Source organism: Anastrepha obliqua, chromosome 4 (assembly GCF_027943255.1).
Source record: "Anastrepha obliqua isolate idAnaObli1 chromosome 4, idAnaObli1_1.0, whole genome shotgun sequence".
Classification (NCBI taxonomy): domain Eukaryota; kingdom Metazoa; phylum Arthropoda; class Insecta; order Diptera; family Tephritidae; genus Anastrepha; species Anastrepha obliqua.
Window position 1 is genome coordinate 13,078,806 of NC_072895.1, and position 19,104 is coordinate 13,097,909.

Sequence of the window (19,104 nt, forward strand, 5' to 3'; positions counted from 1 at the left end):
ACCCCCGACGAAGTGCCAATCGAATGGCGAAAAAACTGAAAATATCTGACCGTAGCATCTGCCGCTTACTGAAAAAGAATCCCAAAGCCAAGCCTTACAAGATCCAAAAGGCGCATGATCTCACACTAAAACACCAACAAGTCAGACTTGAGAGAGCGAACGAGTTGCTTCGCTTGGCCGAAAGCGGTCAATTTCCGAACATTGTGTTTCCTGATAATAAAATTTTTCAAATTGAGCAATTCGTAAACTCCAAAACCAATAGGGTTTATTTGACCAACCGTTCATACGACAATTTGAGTCATCGATTGGCCACCAGGAGTCAGCACCCGCCACAAGTAATGGTTTAGGCCGCTTTAACCGCAGATGGGCGTACTCCAACCACTTTTAGCGAGCCTGGCGTCAGGGTAAATGCGAAATATTATCGGGAAAGTATTCTGGAGGTTTCTTTGAAGCCGTGGGCAAACAAACCTATCGGCATGGACGTTTCAACATTACTCGGCACCGTCTCACAAAGCTCGAGTGAACCAAGAGAAGCTAAAAAACAAAGTTCCGAACTTCATAACGTCCACATAATGGCTCTCAAATTCACTAAACGTGAATCCGATGGATTATAATCTTTGGGTCATTTTGGAGCGCAAGGTCTGAACTAAAAGATTCACCAGTCTCGAGCCGCTGAAAAACACCATTGTTCCCGAGTGGGCTGAAATACCTACAAGTCACATTCGGGCAGCTGGCGATTCGTTTCTGGACCGTCTCAAGGCCATAGTCAAGGCAAAAGGTGGTCATATCGAGCAAAAGTAAATGGATTCTTAATTTTGTATTATTTTCACACATATTCTACTTTAAATTGAATAAAAGAATTTTCCCAACTTAATTTATGGCTTTTTTAAATGGTTACACTTCGAGTGCCGAAACCCTAAGCAGCACAGTGTCCAACACAGTATTGAGAATCAAGTGGTTTCCAGACATGTCAAAAATCATCGAAACACTGACACGAACCAGAAATTCTATAGTAGATAAATAAAAGTAATCGCCATATAAAGGGTTTTCCCATAACAGGTGTTACACCTGAATGGATTGCGCTATCGAAAGATGATTAACGATTTTTTATGACCGGAATTGGATGGTATTGATCTGGACAACGTTTATTTTCAACAAGGCGGCGCTACGTACCACACAAGCAACGACACCATTGATCTTTTACGGGAAAAGTTTCCGGACCGTGTTATCTCTCGAAGAGGTGATCACAATTGGCCACCGAGATCTTGTGATTTTTTTCTTCGGGGCCACGTGAAAGAGAAGATCTACGCCAACAGCCCAGGATCGATTCAAGACCTCGGAGATGGAATTCGTGAGGCTATCGAGGGAATAGGGCAGCCACTTTGCAATTCGGTTATGGAACATTTCATGAAAAGGATATTGTCCTGTAAGCGTGGTCGTTTGCCTGATGTTATCTTCCACTATTAACGGCATACCTTCCTCTTTATAATGAAATAAACATCCGATCTTTTATATTGACAAATAGCTTTTTTCTTTGAATATCAAAACAACACCTGTTATTAAAAAACCCTTTATCATCCATTGTAGACAGTTGATGTCGCAAATTATCAAGAGTTGATGCCAACATCTTTCCAGTAGATTTAATAAAAGTGAGACAATTTTTAAATAAGGGTCTGAAGCATTACTAGAAAATAGCTATGTATTTATAGGGAATTGAAATGCATTTCTTCGGCACATAGTCCTTTGTCCGGTTCTAGACTTCATCTCTTTTCTTTTGTTAACAGTCCTTGTAGCCTGGACTGGTCCTATCTTACCGGAATGGCCTGGATTTACACCTGTCCAAGGACCAGCAGCATTGCGAAAACACTTATGGAAAAAGTGTATGCTACAATAACAACAACAACAACACAGTTTTTGATTCCCAATAGTTCGTATACCTCTCTTAGATAATTCATCAAGCTTTTCATTACCTTCTATATACCACTGTTAGCCGGAGCCTGATATGAACTTGATTGTGAGTTTAAATTTTGCCTTTGAGGCCAAGCTCACGCCATTCGTAAAAGCTAGTGAGTGATTCTAATCCTACTTGGCAACATACGCTTGTAAATTTCAGTCTGATCCCAAGCACCAAGTGACAATTATACACTAAGGCAATTATGCAATGGCAAAAACCCATTGCCTGCCGAAGGGCAACCGCTGTTAGAAAAACTTTTTGCACAATTTGGTGTTTCATGAACGGCGATTCGAACCTGCGCGGTTCGGAATGGTAGTCACGCACCAATTCATACGGCCGTAGAATAATCTAAAACACAGATGGCGCTCCAAGCAGTAAGAAGGCGTTGTTTCCAAGTAACGACAAGTTATTCAGGGCATTATTATTATACAGGGCATTCCCACTATTCAGGACTGGTAGCGCCAGGCTAATCCCCTAGCCTGTCAGAAACCAAATAGATTAACGAAGTCAACGCAAGACTGAGCCTTGTCAAGGCCCTATGCTCCCGAGAGGAGTGAACAAGAAAAAAAAAGTTTTGGGCGATAATTTCGGTCTTTATTACGGATGCCCGCCCCTAACCGGTTACAGCTTAATTATTTCATCGGAAATGAAACGTTTTCCACTTAGTTCTTTTTGCATTTCACCACTTTTCTAATCCTATTATTTGTGAAATTTACTAATCAAATCTTTTTTCTTTCATTGCAGCTCATTTTCGCTCAACGAAACGTTTCTTCTAAGTTGACTTGAGAAGGATTAGCGCATCCATTTTCCGGCCACACAGAACAGCGTTTGTTCCACAATGCCGCCAACAAGCAGCCCGGACTTACACTTGCCGAAACCATCCGATGTTGAGGGCAGCGTCCATCACACCTCTGCCCATGACCATCACACATCGACGCGAGCGCAACTCAACCAAATTTACGCTGGCGCGGTCTCAGGTGCGCTAACACGCACACTCACGCAACCGTTCGATGTGCTGAAGATACGATTTCAATTGCAGGTCGAGCCGCTCTCGATAGGCAAAAAGAGCAAGTACAACTCGCTGTGGCAAGCCAGCAAATTGATCTATCACGAGGAGGGTGTGCGTGGACTGTTCAAAGGTCACAATGCCGGCCAATTCATGAGCATCGTCTACAGTGTGGGACAATTTTGGTCGTACGAACAGATACGTGCGGTTATGCGTGACACGCCCTTCATGTCGACACACATGAATGTGATGAATTTTCTTGCCGGCGGTTTTGCTGGTTGTGTGGCAACAATTTTTTCCATTCCCTTCGATGTGATACGCACGCGTTTGGTGGCACAAGATCCCGGACAGGGTTATCGTAATATGGTGCACGCCGTACCGCTCATTTGGCGCACCGAAGGCGTTAGAGGCTATTTTCGTGGCTTGCAACCGACACTGGTGCAGATTGTGCCGTTGGTGGGCTTCAATTTTATGTTCTACAAGAAATTCAACGAGATGTTGGTGCACACCCGTTTGGCCAGGAACGATCTCTTACCCACCTGGGTGTTGTTGTGCACTGGCGGTGCGGCAGGTGTAGCCTCCAAGGCGGTCGTCTATCCGCTGGACTTTATCAAGAAACGTTTGCAGGTGCAAGGATTCGAACAGCATCGTACGAAATTCGGACGTACGCAACGTTGCAAAGGCGTATTCCATTGCATAGAACTGACAATGAAAGAGGAGGGTGTTATGGGCTTTTACAAGGGCATCTATCCGACGCTGATCAAGTCCGGTCTAATGACGGCCTTCTATTTTACTATCTACGATAGATGCAAATTGCTGCTCCATCGCTACTATAATCTGGGCGATGGACATGCACATCAGCCCACTAAGCCGTAGGCAAAAGCGCAGTGATGAAGCGAGCGAAGTGCGGAGGGAGGAATGGAGTAGTTTATTTTGTAAATCAAGGAATCGGCCCCGGACTGAGGTGTGCGCGTACATTGTGCGTGAAGTGCACCTTTACTTATACCTCATTAGATACTCTAAGAGCGTAGAATGTAGATTTGTGATAGTGCGTAAGAGATAAAGAGGAAAATCTACTCATTATAGTGAAACTAATTAGAAATTGAGCGATAAAGATATACAGGAATAATTATGAAAAAAGAAAATGATATTCTGCTGCAAACACTCAAACACGCGCACAGCCAACCCAAGACAAATCGGAATATGTAGCAGTAGTGGTTACGATGCTGTACAGTACATTGCCAACATATTAGGAGCAGCAGCATTGTGTGACAAAATCAAGAAGACGTTTGCTGTCATTAACTAACACCAAAAAATTAAAACTAAAAATATAAAAAATATATAAAATAAAAGGAGTTGATAGTAGCTGGACGGAGGTGAAGGAAGCCAAGGCATAATCTCTATCATACAGCATTTTTGAAGTTCCCATGGAAGATATAGAGCTGAGGAAGATGCAGAATCCATTCAGCATTTCTTATGTGAATGCCTAGCACTTCAAATTTATGGGAAACTTAGGGCAATTTTAGGGATCTTAACCGTTTAGGCATTGCTTTGTTGAAAAGAGTGCTTGCATTTGCGAAAAGGTTGGGATAGACTAAGGACATGCAAAGATAGGCCACAGGGAACTATTTTTCTGAGCGTCACAATGGGCATTTACGCATGAGTAAACTCATGATTGAAGAGCAAATAGAAGAAATTTACCTAGTCTAACATAGCTTAGTGCATCTTAGCAATTCGTAATTAATATCTGTATCAATAATTTACAGATTTTACTTCATGCACTTTTTTCAGTCAGTCAAAGTTTTCGTATCTCTGGTATGCAACGCGTTTTTGCTATTTTCGCTGAAAAATACAAAAATTTACACAAATGTGCAGCAGGTAGCGGGTTAATATAAAAAAATGTACTCGCGCTACAGCACATAAAATCCTTGAAATCCTTGAAAGAAGCGTGTGACTTCAAATATCGTGTCAAAAGGGGTCAACTTTGACTGGCCTTGAAAAAATTCAAATTCAGGGCAAACTTAAAAAACTATGTGACAAATATTTACATTTACTTGGTCTCTTTTATCGTTAAAACAGGGGGAAAAAACAAGAAAAAAAACCAAATTTAAAAAAATGTTAGGATTTGCTAGCTGCTAGCCCAGTGTTGAATTATTACTAACTGCGTTAGTAAAGATTTCTTTAGACGTGGTAAGCTAAATGCTCACCGAATATCTGACGAAGTGATGCATTCTTAAAAGTGAAGCGTTCACACTGCATATTTTGATCAAAAAATGACTTGCTGGTTAATTTTTTTAAACTAATTTTTGACTTTTTTGGCATTTTTTCTACTTGAAATTTTCAAAAAAGCTAAAAAAGATTTTCAGAGACAGTTTTCTATATTACTTTTAATTCAATCTTTTTTTTAAATTTACTTTGGCTATTAAAGTCAGTTTTAAGGCGGTCGTACTGCACATTTCAATCAATAATTTTTGACTTTTTTGACATTTCTTCTTCTTCAAATTTTCAAAAACGCCAAAAAAAATTTCAAAACTTTTTTGAAAAATTTACTGTACATTTCAATGAAAAAGGGTCTTGTTGGTTATTTTTTTTTTTTTTTTGTGTTTTGGTATACTGCATATTTTCTTCTTCAAACTTTCAAAAGTGCTAAAAAAGATTTTCAGTAGCAGTTTTCTACTTTTAATTCAATCTTTTTTAGAAAACTTACTTTGGCTATTAAAGTCAGTTTTAAGGCGGTCGCACTGTACAGTTCAATCGAAAAGTGTTATTTTTTTTTAAACTAATTTTCGGCTGTTTTGGTATTTCTTCTTCTGCAAATTTACTTTGGCCACTAAAGTCAATTTTAAGGTGGTCGTACTGTACATTTCAATCAAAAAGTGCTGGTTAATTTGTTATATTTTTTAACTAATTTTTGGCTATTCATTCTGCCAAATTTAAGGAGAGTTTACATAGGGAGATTTACTCTCTCTCTGTCTCTTAGCTTCACAGTATGTGGTGGACCATAGCTTCATCAACAATCCTCCTCCAAGAGATTTACACCCGGCGTGAAAACGATATCAGATCAATAGTTGGCCAGTTTTGACTATTTTTCTTTTTCTTTTTAAATGTTCATTATTACTACTTTTCTTCTATTTGTAAAAATCTCACTCCGCTTTTATAAATCAAGATTTGTAGCTTATCATATTTAAGTATAATAAAGTGCAAGTTTCAAGTAGCTCAAAAATTGCTTTAATTTTTTTAAAATTTTTGTCCTTGACGTTATTCCATATTTCCTCTATATTTTTTATTTAATAATTATAATACTATTTTTTAATTAATATAATACTATTTTTTACCATTATGTCTAATTAAAAACCGTGGAATTGCATTTATGTAATATTTTGTTAGAAAATGCGCTGCAGTTTTATAAAAAAATAATTAACATTACAAAAAAAAAAAAACAAAAAAAAAAATAGTCGACTCTGCTGAAAATAGTCAACACTGAAAAAAATAGTTAACACTGCTGAAAATAGTCAACACTGCTGAAAATAGTCAACTCTACTGAAAATAGTCAACACTGCTGAAAATATTGATTGGCTATCGCTTGTAGTAGGTGCCGAAATCGCACAGTTGACTATTTTTCTGCCCCCATCAAACACATCTTTTTATAAAGTAGCTCATGCGCACACAAATTGTGCAGAAATAACTTTCGGTTTGGTGATACGTCATCGGATACCAAACCATGCGTTGCAAATAAATAGTGGACTCTTTCATTTTGCACACCTGTTTTTAATTTTTTGGTAATATACTGTACGAAATCATATAATGCTGGCACAAAATATACACTTAAGAAAAAAAGAAGAAATATCAGATATATATTTGTTTTTAATACAGTGTAAAACTCGTGTTAGTTGGATTTCCCCGACAAATAACTATCTACCCATATACTCGTAGTAGTTATATTTATTACATTCATACATATTTAATATTATATTTGTAAGCCTAAAATTACAAATGCTTGAACACACTTGCTCTGTATTTGCTTTGCTTGTATTAAATGCATTGGCTTCGACGCCATGCGTAACTCCGAAACTTTATACTGCCAAAATAAAATTACTCAGATTTTGTTATAAATGTAAATCGCAATTTATTTCCTCATCATTTGTACTCTATGTGTTTGATTTGTTAACGATCTTTTGAACATAAGTAATTAGTAATATGCGCATAGCGCATTAGCGGTGATTCGCCTGCGAGTTAAATCTATTTGCATAATTTAAGCTTTGAAAAAGAAATTTGTTTAATTTTTTATGCAGAAAGCACCAAATAAATAGGCTATTTGTGTATGTCTAAATATTAAAAAATTATGCTTAAGATTACGAATGCCCACATATATATACATATATTTAAAATATAAAAGAATTCATGACTACCTATTGTGTGTTTTTTTTTCGCGAAATTTATTAGTATTTTTTAGTGAAAAAATTACGTCTCTGGGGCAGTAATGTAGTCTTATTTCAATTTTTTTTATCTGTGGTCACAAGCAATAAGCGCCCAAAGGCGCCTTAAGAAAGAATTGGCTCCCATATATGGGGTTGGGGAATAAGTTCATAGCGTTTTTATATTTTATTTTAATTTACAAAGGTTTTCAAAGTTCAAAAATGGCGACTTTGACGTCAATGACACGTCCCGCAGCGAAAGGCCTTCTGAATTCGATGAAAAACGTCTCAAATCACTTTTGAAGGAGAACCGAACAACGATCATAAAACGATTTTCAATCACCTTCATTCAATGGGATTTACCGAAAAGTTTGGAGCCTGCGTGCCTCACGAGCTCAACGAAAAAAACACAGAAAGTCGCCTTGAATTTTGCTTCTTAGTATTTCGCGCGGTGTCAAGCAACACGCGATCATAAACAACACACCAAACTGCGCTGTTAGATTCCTCAGTGTGCCTTTTAACGCAATTCTTCAACTTACCCACTTTCCTTCTGAATGGATAAAAGCGACCATTATAGTGATCCCGAAGCCAGAAAAAACTGAAGCCAAGGCAGCTTCATACAGCCTAATAGTCTGCTGCCATCTCTCTCCAAACTATTTGAAAAGCTGCTAAAATGAAAACTTATGCCACATCTGCAGCAAAGTCGATATTAAAGCCGGCGTACTACAAGGCAGTGTACTGGGTCCGCTTTTAAATGTAATATACATGGCTGACCGGCGGCCGCCGTAGCCGAATGGGTTGGTGCGTGATTACCATTCGGAATTCACAGAGAGGTCGTTGGTTCGAATCTCGGTGAAAGCAAAATTAATAAAAACATTTTTCTAATAGCGGGTCGCCCCTCGGCAGGCAATGGCAAACCTCCGAGTGCATTTCTGCCATGAAAAAGCTTCTCATAAAAATATCTACCGTTCGGAGTCGGCTTGAAACTGTAGGTTCCTCCATTTGTGGAACAACATCAAGACGCACACCACAAATAGGAGGAAGAGCTCGGCCAAACACCTAACAAGTGTACGCGCCAATTATTTTTTTTTTTTTTATACATGGCTGACCTTTCCACAAACCTGCAAATATTTACATCCGCGTTTGCTGACGATACTGCAATCCTTTGTCGCTCCGAGTGTCCCATTGAGTGACGGGTGAACTCAACATTCATCTGAAACACATAGTAAAGTGGTTGGCAGACTGGCGCATCAAAGTGAATGAGCAAAAGTGTAAGCATGTGACTTTTACGCTAACTAGAAGCGATAGCTCCAGTGTAGATCTAAACTCCACTCTCATACCCCATTCTAAAGAAGTTACATACCGTGGTGTTTGTATGGACAGGCGCCTGACATGGAAAAGGCACACTGAGGCCAAAAGTGGACAGATGAAGCTAAAAACGAAAGATCTTCATCGGCAAATGAATTCCCGTTCCGGGCTTAGCTTTAATCACAGAGTCCTTTTCTACAATACAATCTGGACGTATGCGTCACAACTGTGGGATAATGCAAGTGCCAGCAATATTGCAATTATACAAAGAAGGCAATCTAAAATATTAAGAGCGCCGTGGTACAATGAAAATATCCATCGAGACCTAAATGGTCCATTAGTGGCAGCATAAATAGCAAATGTACTATCAAAGACTGATACACCTCCAAAATCCACTGGCTCGGTCGCTGTTGCATACCGTCAATTCGTCACGTCTCAGAGGAATTGACCTTCCAACCCTGTGACGTATATTTGAGGCCTCCATAACAGCCAACCTTCTTCGAGAACTATAATTTAGGTTAAGAGTCCAAACCTTATTGTTGGTATTAAGATTAATTAATAGATTCAATAAGTAATACTAACAGTATATAAAAAAACAAAATAATAAAAATAAAATAAGCAGCGCTTTTTGTAGCTAATCGTCCCGGGAGATGAGAAATGGTGATGTATAGATCAATATGAAGCAAAGAAAGGAATGGGTGGCTCCAGGAGATACGCCAAAGCCGAGAGTTAAGTCAGATCTTTATTCAAAGAAGTACTAAAACTTTTGCTCGAAATGCTGCTTTACGGTCTCTGAAATACATTTCACAGTTTCTGAAGTACGATTTACTCCTCCGAAATATTATACCTACATTTTACGCTTTGTGAAGCTAAAATTCGAGCTCTCTATTGCTTGATAGATAAAGTTATTGGGAGTGTAGAAACTTCTGTATAAGAAAATATGATCTCTGCTTAAGACGCCTGTTCGCACTAAAGCAAAAATAGCTGCCATTCCTAAAGGGTTCACATCTCTTTGGTAATAATATAGAATAAGACAGAAAGCGGAAAAGATGGTAATCAGTTGGTGCAACGTCCGCAGAATATGGCGAACTCTGAAGGTCCTACCATTCGAGCTTTTGGAGTGCGGCTTTGACGACTTGTATAAGTTTACCGAAGTTACTTAAATGAAACACTTTTTATACAGTTTCATAATTTATTCCTCCTATTACTAGGAGTTGCCGAGTTATGATGTTACAAGTTGCCAGTCTGCCGAGAAGTGATCTTAAAAAAAAATTCAATAAATCAGCTAACCAAATCAACGAAACAAAATTCTTTTGAATTTTCTATACTGCACCTACTCTAGCTTAATGCTACCCTATCTTCCGTCGTCGCTACGCTATTATCATTGCTTATGTTCAGCATCTCCTATGAGAAAGGAATGTTTGGACAGCTGCGCTTTTTCTTGATGCAACACAAAAACAGGTGCCGTTTCTATCACTTTAAATTTAGTTGGAAAAACAAGTGTTAGCTTCCTTTGGAATTTGCAAGCTTTCGTGGATGAACACGTAGCCGGTGTTAACTTATAGCATGGGGCTTGGCGTTGTCGTGAAGGACTATGGTTTGACCATGTCGATCAGGTATTTATTTCAATGTAGAGCTCTTTATTGACCGTGACTTTCATTCTCGTATCTCGTGACGATTCGATGCAAAAAGCGTGTTGCTCGATGGTCGGCGAGTTAATCAGAAGCAGTTTGAAGACGACTTTCTTTGCTTTTTTCCTTTGAGCTCGTGAGGCACACAGGCTTCCAATTTCTCGGTAAATCCCATTAAATAAAGGTGATTGAAAATCGTTGTATGATCGTAGTTTATTTCTTCCGTCGATTGACGCCTGGTTTGGCGTTCGTTCTCCTTCAAAAGTGATTTGAGACGTTCTTCATCGCATTCAGAAGGTCTCCCGTTGCGGGACGTGTCATTGACGTCAAAGTCGCCATTTTTGAAATTTGCAAACTATTCCCAAGCTGTAGACTCGCCTATGACACCTTTCCCATACACGTCGCAAATGTCCGGGTTGACTCGACAGTTTTTTGATCTCGATGAAAAACAGAGAAAGGTGTCGAAAATGTTGATTTTTGCCTACTGGGAATTCCATTTCTAAGCCTCAAAACTAGTAAAAATTAAATAACTCAAAAAAAAAAATTAACATAGTTTTGTAGAACAGGAAGAGTTCTATCGAATGAATATTTAGTCCTTGCCAAACAGCAAACAAACTTGAGCCTGAATTTTCCGGAATATTAAAGGGATCACTTATCACTTGTGAGGGTAAGTAAAAGGGTTAAGGTATGAGCTTTAGCACTACGACCATATTGATCTATTGTGCACCCTATGCTGTCTATTGACTGTTAAGTATGCTTATGAGTTGTACCAGCTCCTTCTGAGGGAGTGATTGTAGGTCTTCATCTATAAGCGTGAACTTGTTTAAAAACGTTTTCCTTCTATGCGTCAACCCTGGACATTCGATGATGAGAAGTTCTATAGACTCTTCATCTTCGTAGTAAAATCTGCAGGTGCTGATGTTAGTTATGCCTAATTTATGTAAGTGTTTGTTGCAGATGAAGTGACCCGTGAGGGCGCCTGTGAGAGTGCGAATGCTCTTTTTGTTTAACGTGAGGGCCATGTTAGCTCTTTTAGCATTGAAACTTAGGAACTTTTTGGAGTGTCTAAGACCCTCTACGTTGTTCCAATGCTGATTTAATAGAGTTTTGGCCCAGTATTTTACTTTTTGTTTTAGGCTGTTTTGTTAAATCCATGGGACTAGGTCCAATGAAATTTACACCTGCCCCTTTTTTGGCTTGAAAGTCTGCCTTTTCGTTGCCGTCATATCTCTCATGTCCTGGTACCCAAATTAATGAGGCATCGTTTTTGAATGCCAGGTTATTGAGTGCCTTGTGGCATTCCAAGAGAGTTTTTGAGTTGCAGGTATAGCTATCTAAAGCTTTTAGAACTGATTGGCTGTCCGAGAGTATTCTAATCTTTACTCTCTTGTGGTTTCTACGTTGCATGATGTTTGCTGCTTCCATTATTGCGTATAATTCCGCTTGGAAGATGGTGGTATCTATAGTGAGAGTGAATGATTTGTGGATTCCGGACCCACTACTCCTGCTCCTACACCATAAGGTGTTTTTGATCCATCAGTGTACCATTTTTGTGAATCATCATTCATCCATTTTGGGTTTGATTTCCACTCGATCCTCTCAGGAAAGGTAACTGTGTATCCTTTTGTGAAACAGAGGGTTGGGTCAATGTGGTCTGAAACTTGAGCCATGCTTATGGTGATTTTGATTTTATTAAGGATACTTGTTATAAATTAACGGTATTTGTAGTCACTTCAATCATCCACTTTGCCGTACTAAAATTGAATGAGGTATAAAACGGAATACCCTGCAAAATTCTAAGAATTGTGGTTAAAAGGTTTAAATTTTTGATACAATTTTAAAATAAATTTGAAACTTTGTATTATGTGGTTTTTGAGTATGAACCACATTTGTATAAAGAATAGTGCCGTGCTTATAATTTTGAAGAGAAGAAAACGTAGTGGTACGTGGTAATAGTGGCTAGGGCAAGTTTGTATTATAGTTAGTTTCTGTGGTTAAAGTTGAGCAAAACATTTTATTCAATAGAATAAAGAAAACCCAGTGATGCGCACATACGCACGAGTATAAATACTGACATAACCACAATATGTGTGTGTATATTCACAAGCAGCATTTGTGGACACATTTTTTTCAGCCACAAGCAAGTGCCACCTCCCCATATTCATTTAAATGTGAAACACAATTTTCTTTGACAGTTGATGTATTCGCAACCACGTGCAGTTATATTTTTTGACAGCTTCTCCCTCTGTGAAATGTTGCCGCCGTCCACGCCGTGCACCTCGGAATGCTCGGCAACATAAATTTTCGTTTCGCTTACGCGCGCATATTGACGCAGAATTCCGACAGTTTTCATATTATTTCCAATTATTAAGTTATTCATAAATTTTCTTCTCTTCTCTTTTCACGGCAGATTTATACATTTTGACAAAAAATTACCAGAAATTTGTCAATAAAACTCGAAATACTTGGATTTACTTTGAAGGTGAAGTAGGCTCCTTCTGAGCCTTTAGTATACGGAAATTGACTTCAGCTCTCGCCTTTAATTCTCTTTTATGTTTTCTATGGAACAGCAGGGGATATTTGATGATTTTTTTTTTGAGTTATTGCCTTGAAAATTATTCACAATTTTTGCTTGTGAGATGGTGTCTTGTCGTGGCGCAAAATTCATAATTTATTTTGAACAAGTCTGACTATTTTCGACGAATTGACTCTCAGAAAAGCGGCATAGCGCGCAGATAAAATTCTTTATTTACCATCTGAACTCTGACGGTTTCTTTTTTTAATTTTCAATTCAAGATACTTTTTGACAGAGTATACTCGTATTATACAGGGTAGCCCAAATATAAGAAAGGTATCCTTATAGGAATGAGAAGAATGTAATCAAACTCGATTACTTTGGTTGGAAAGAACCACTACACTGATTATCTACGGGACCAAATTCATCTACAGTGGCTGTCACAATAATTGCGGTGTGAAATATTGTAAAGTTTTGAGTATTTTTTGATATGCATTTTGTATAGAAATATAGTTCATACAGGAACGACGCACTGTGGAGATTAACAAACGAGGAAACCATCCTTAGGCAAATCAAACGCAGAAAGTTGCGATGGATAAGTCAAACATTGAGAAAACCACCAGGTACATCACGAGAATGACACTGGACAGGAACCCGCAAGAAAGCAGAGGTCGCGGTCGACCAAAAACACTTGGAGAAGGTCGATGCTGCGCGAACTAGCAGATGCTGACATCTCATAGGACGGTGCAAAACAACAGCACAGATAAGTCTTGTCAAGGCCCTATGCTCCCGAGAGGAATGAACAACGAAAAAAAAAATAAAAATAGAAAAAATTAAAAAAAAAATTCAAATAATTTGGAGTTAAATTTCAAAAGAAAAAAATTGAAATTTCTTCAGAAAATTTCTGAGGATGCAGTTTCATAAATCATCAAAACAAAGCAAAAAAAAAAAAATGTACTCAAAAATGCGCTGCTCTTATTACAAGGTCCGCTATTCATATTTCTGGGCTAACTGTGCGTTAGAATCAATTTCCGAAGCACTTTTTTAAGTCGCGTTTCCAACGCGAACACACCTTTTTTACGACAAGATAAGCATCCAAAATTTTATTGATGATCGTCCTGCTAATGCCAAATGCTTCAATCAAAAAAGCTTAGGAAACTCACAACCATCCCTAAGGATAAACTGAAAACGCTTACGGGCATTCTCACAGGTCATTGCAGATTGCGCAGTCATCTGCATAGAATTGGGATATGGTTCAGTGACTCCTGTGGTTTCTTCGACCAATCCCCGGATACTCCTATACATCTTCTCCTAGAATGTGATGCTATAGCGCGGAGAAGGCTGAGACATCTCAGCCACCGAAAGACAGAAGAAAGGCATTTACGCTTAGCTCAACCCAGCTTAGCTCTCAGAGTTGCTTCAGCCGATTTGCTACTGTCTTAGGCGCAGCAATTTTCGTGATCAGCGGACAGATAGCCGTCGACCACATGTTCCGGGAACGAATGGATGCATGGGATCAAGAAGAAACACGTCATCACTTGCTTCTCATAACCATGCTGCGGTGGCAAAGCCGATGTGACGCTGAACCGAGTGTCAGATGGACGGCGAAACTTATTCCAACAATTGACAAATGGGTCCAAAGGAACTTCGGGGAAGTGAACTACTTCGTAACTCAGTTCCTCTCGGGCCACGGTAATATCCATACCGCAACGGCAAAGTTACCGATTCTAAGTGCATATACTGTGAAGCGCTGAGCGATGACGCTGAACACAGGTTTTTTAGTTTAATAGATGGCTCGCGGAAAGAAATGTTCTAAGGGAGCAGATTGGCGACATCGCACCGAGCAACATAATCTGCAAAGCGCTCGAACGCGAGGGCAGCTGAAACGTGGTAAAGAACTACATCGAGAAGGTACTACGGAAAAAAGATTGACCTCGACACAGTGCAACAAAGCGCAGCCGCACAGATAGAGACACAAGAAGTCGAGCCTATAGTATGAAAGCTGGCTACAAATATGGTGGACCCAGACCTGGGTGAATAGAATTGGGCTTTTAAGAATGCCGCTCTGGACTCTCCCGAAGTAATATAGGAAGCAGTTCCAGGAAGGATGTCTCCCCAGAAGGAGAGGAGGGGTCGTTTTAGTGGCCACACCACACAACGTAGTAGACGAGGGTCGCCGTAAGTGCGAGGGCATTTTGAACCCTACCTCACCCATAAAAAAAAAACAAAAAAGAGAAACCTCGAAGTGCAAACTTCAAATCTATCTATCTATCCGTCTGATGCCGCAATCTCACAGTATGCGACATGACAAGATCTTGCTCAATCATTTCACGCCCAGCAGCGATATTTTCCGGCACAACAACTGATTTCCGACGACCATCCCAATATTTATCGGTGAGTGAACAGCGCCACGCGAAAATTCATTGCCCTAGCTTTTTTGGTACTAAAACTTAATGCTCGCTCATGGTATAATGATTTTAGTTCATTGTTGTATTCTTGTTTTGTTGAACCACGTCGAAAGTTGTGAAAAATAATAGGACGAAAGCCCTTTTTTTTGCTGAAATGAGTTTTTAAAGACACTGTCAACAACGCTAATATGGCTTGCTATGATGAATACAACACTAGAAGTGGCAAAGGCCAGAAATACTCGTATAAAAAGTAAGCCCCGCATTGCATTCACCACTGTATGTGGCTATTGTGGCTAGCTTCCCAGAAGCTCATCCTCTCAGCGCAATTTTTTAGAGCCACCCAGTGCTGTTGATGTAGTGAAGGAAAGAAAAGGGATCTAGGCTGGAAAACTGCCCCGGGCTACACACATTTGCAAGGAAAGTGTTCAACAGTCTCTTTCCCTGCAGCATCCCCACAGCTTTCGCAACGAGGGTTGTACAGAAGCCTATGCTTCTGCGCATGAGCTCCGATCACCCAATGACCGATGAACACCGCTATGAGTTTGGACATTGAATAACGGGAGATCTCCAGCACTTTAAGCGTCCTGCTTCTGGCGAACTGAGACCAAAGTGTTTTTGCGATAGAACTCCATTTGTCTTGCGCTTTTTTAAAAAAGAAATTGTGCAGTTTCCCTTTAACAACGTTCAAGGGGACGCCGATGTCTGAGATGGGGATAACTGAAACCGGTTCTGTCGACCGCTTCCTGGCAAGCTTATTGTCAATTTTATTTCCCTCTATGTTGCTATGGCCTGGAACCCAGGTAAGAGGCATTTTTACTGCACGTTCCCGACGTTTGATCTCCTCCTTATTGATCAGAGTATCTACTGTGTGGCGTAGTGCTCCATCCAGTCAAAGTATTGAGCTGTCATTGTCAATGTAAGAAATGATTCCAAAAGATACGCATATTCGGCTCACCCTGTATACATATAATATTTTTCCACTTTAGTGCCGTTATTTCATTCTTTGGTACGTGAGTTCGTATGAACATTCAATATTCGCTGGGTGAATGATGACAGCAGCAATGCTTGTTGAATCTTATGCTTGAGCTTGAATTATTATTTTCAATTGTGTGTCGCTTTTATTTTCGTGCTTTCTTCGTTTACTCTACATATTATTGGGTTTTTTCTTTACTTCGCGCGCGTGTGTGTGTGTATGTGTATTTCTCGTTATTGTCATTGTTGTAGCAACAATCGCTATGATTGCCGTTCATACAGAACTCAAGTTTGTCACAAATTTAATGGGTTTTTTAAGATGCCAATGACAAGAAAATATTGACTACCATCGCCACCAACTTCAAAATGTGGGATCACTTAAGTATTTTATAACTTTTTCCCTTTCCATCTGCTTAGGTGCGTTTAAGTGTGCACTTAACGGTTATGATATTGAATTTGAAGAATGTTGTATCTGAAATGGAACAAGTATTAGAGTATCACTTTTCCTTTTATAACTTGAAAATAGTTGCTAATGGCCGCCGCAGCCGGATGAGTTGGTGCGGAAGTGGGCACGTCCGAAACCTCGGCCATGAAACACCAAATCGGAAAACATATTTTCCTAATAGCGGTCGCTCCTCGAGTGTGAAAAACCTCTTCATAAAAACCATTTGTCGTTTGGAGTCGACTTAAAATTGTAGGCCCCTCTATTTGCGGAACAACACCGAGACGCGCGGCACAAATAGGAAGAGGATGCGTTTGTCCTTTGTAATCAGGCAAAGTGCGTCCCTCTCGTAAAGCAAGCAGTTCAGATTGGAACATGATTTACATCGCTAGTCAACCGACCTTTCGCCCGTAGTTTTCTAAAGTCTCTGAAGCTCAACCAGACGGTATTTCGTTTTCATAAAATAGAAAACAATTTATTGGGTTTGGAGTGAAATACATAACACATAAAGATCAAATTCATAAGGAAGCGATGAAGGCGGCGTACAGGCTCAAGTTAAACGGAGTCTCGGTAAATGAAGAAAACACTGACCACTGTCAGATTCGTCACCAGTTGTCGGAGCGGTGTACTTTGTGCTCGATGCCAGTGGACAATTGGGTAACTTTCATTAGCTTCGGTAGGAAGTATGATGTTTTGATCCCAGATAGAGATTAATGGTGAAGTCCAGAGAATCTATTAACGGAATTGCAGCACATTTTCTGCACCGACGGATCCAAAACCAGTAATGGTAGGATCCGGATCTGGATGGTACTTGGACGAAGACACTACGTACTCCTATGCCACAGGACAGATGGCCAAGGTATTCTTTACAGAAGTCTATGCCATCGTAAATGTAATTGGCTAATTGAGAAAAAGTGGCGGGGTAGAATTTGGGGGTTGAAATTTGTAGTGACAGTCAAGCGGACTGGGAGCCCTTGCTAACCCACGCTGCTCTTCGAAGTTAGTCCTGAATGTAAGACAAAACTGTACAGTGTTGCAAAACACAACAAAGTTAGTCTTACTTGGGTGCCTGGACAATATGGTATTACAGGTAACGAGTTAATTGATAAACTGGCTAATGGAGGCTCTGCAAGTATGCCACTCGGCCCTGAACCCTTTCCAGGTATCAATTCTGCATCGATTCAATTATGGATTGATGACTTCATGAAGTCTACCCATAGAGGATGTTGGTCTGGGTGGAACTCGTGCAGAGTACCCAAGTGCTTTGTGAACAGGAAAGTAGCGACCTTTCTCCGAAAACTCAGCAGAAAGGACCTGAGAGTACTGGTGGTTGTAATCACAGGGCACAACGCCTGTGGCCAGTAGTGGCTGCCATGGGGATCGTTGATAGCCCGATATGTCTATCCTCTCTTGAGGATGACCACACTGCAGAACATTTTCTCTGTAGCTGTTCGGCGTTTTCCAGAATCAGACTAGGAATAGGGTTACGATACACTGAATATGAATAAAGTTCATACTCTTCCTCTTCCGGATTTCTTAAGATTCATCAATGAATCAAAGAGATTTGTGGAGTAGTGACCTCAAACTAATTTTTCTGCCTTGCTACTCACATTTTATCTTTCCTATTTCTCAATTCTTTCTACTGAAACCTATCCGGGTGCGCAGTAAAATAGTCTCCTGGCTGAGTGCTTGGACCCCCCCACAAAAATCTAATCTAATCTAATCTAAACACATAAAGAGCGTCCAACTGAAGTGCAATGCTTTATATGAATACTGGACATTAGGCCGGGTCGATTTGTGGGGAGGCAAAAAAATCGCCCATTGCTCTGTGAAAATCATATTCTAGGGATCAAAATAAAAAACTTTGCCGAAGGAACCATACCTCTAAAACTTTTTTGTTTCTTTTCTCATGTAATATAAATGCCAAAAATGGTGATATTTTGAAATGATTGTATGGGGAACCCCCCAGGGGAGTTCCAGGGGCGTGCCACTGGCATGGGTGGATCGGCCGTCCAAAGTTAGTGGGGGTCGGTCATACATTTGGACTCGATTGGAGCACTCTAAATGGGTCAAAGTGGGATTTTTCGTTCGACCCAAATTGGGGGACATCAGAACTCGTTTTAGAGATATGGTTCCTTCGGCAAAGTTTCTTATTTTGATCCCTAGAATACGATTTTCACAGAGCAATGAGCGATTTTTAAATCGACCCGCCCTACTGGACATTCATTCAGTGTCATACTTTTTTTGGTGGCTAGTTGCTCACTTGTTATTGGAAAACAATTATGCTTTTCATTGAGAGGTCTCTTGAAAGTTGTACAAAGTTCCTGCAGTCAAAACCTTAAAGTATTGTCACCTTAAATGTTTTTTCTGTTTACGCCCAAACGCCCGAAAACACCCGCCCGAATCCACACGCCCGAATGTATATTTCCCCGAATTGACAGTTTCCCGAATTT

At 39.8% G+C, this 19,104-nt stretch overlaps 1 protein-coding gene across 1 annotated transcript; it reads left to right on the forward strand.

Moving 5' to 3' along the window:
- The first annotated feature begins 2,702 nt into the window (after nt 1-2,702).
- On the forward strand, nt 2,703-5,323 carry LOC129243638 (mitochondrial thiamine pyrophosphate carrier-like). Its single transcript, XM_054880817.1, has one exon. The coding sequence runs from the start codon at nt 2,793-2,795 to the stop codon at nt 3,834-3,836; it is 1,044 nt and encodes a 347-aa protein (XP_054736792.1). The 5' UTR covers nt 2,703-2,792; the 3' UTR covers nt 3,837-5,323.
- The last annotated feature ends 13,781 nt before the right edge of the window (nt 5,324-19,104 follow it).

Bases quoted from the DNA above. Each gene is read 5' to 3' on its own strand.
- LOC129243638 (XM_054880817.1), top strand. From the start codon at position 2,793: ATGCCGCCAACAAGCAGCCCGGACTTACACTTGCCGAAACCATCCGAT.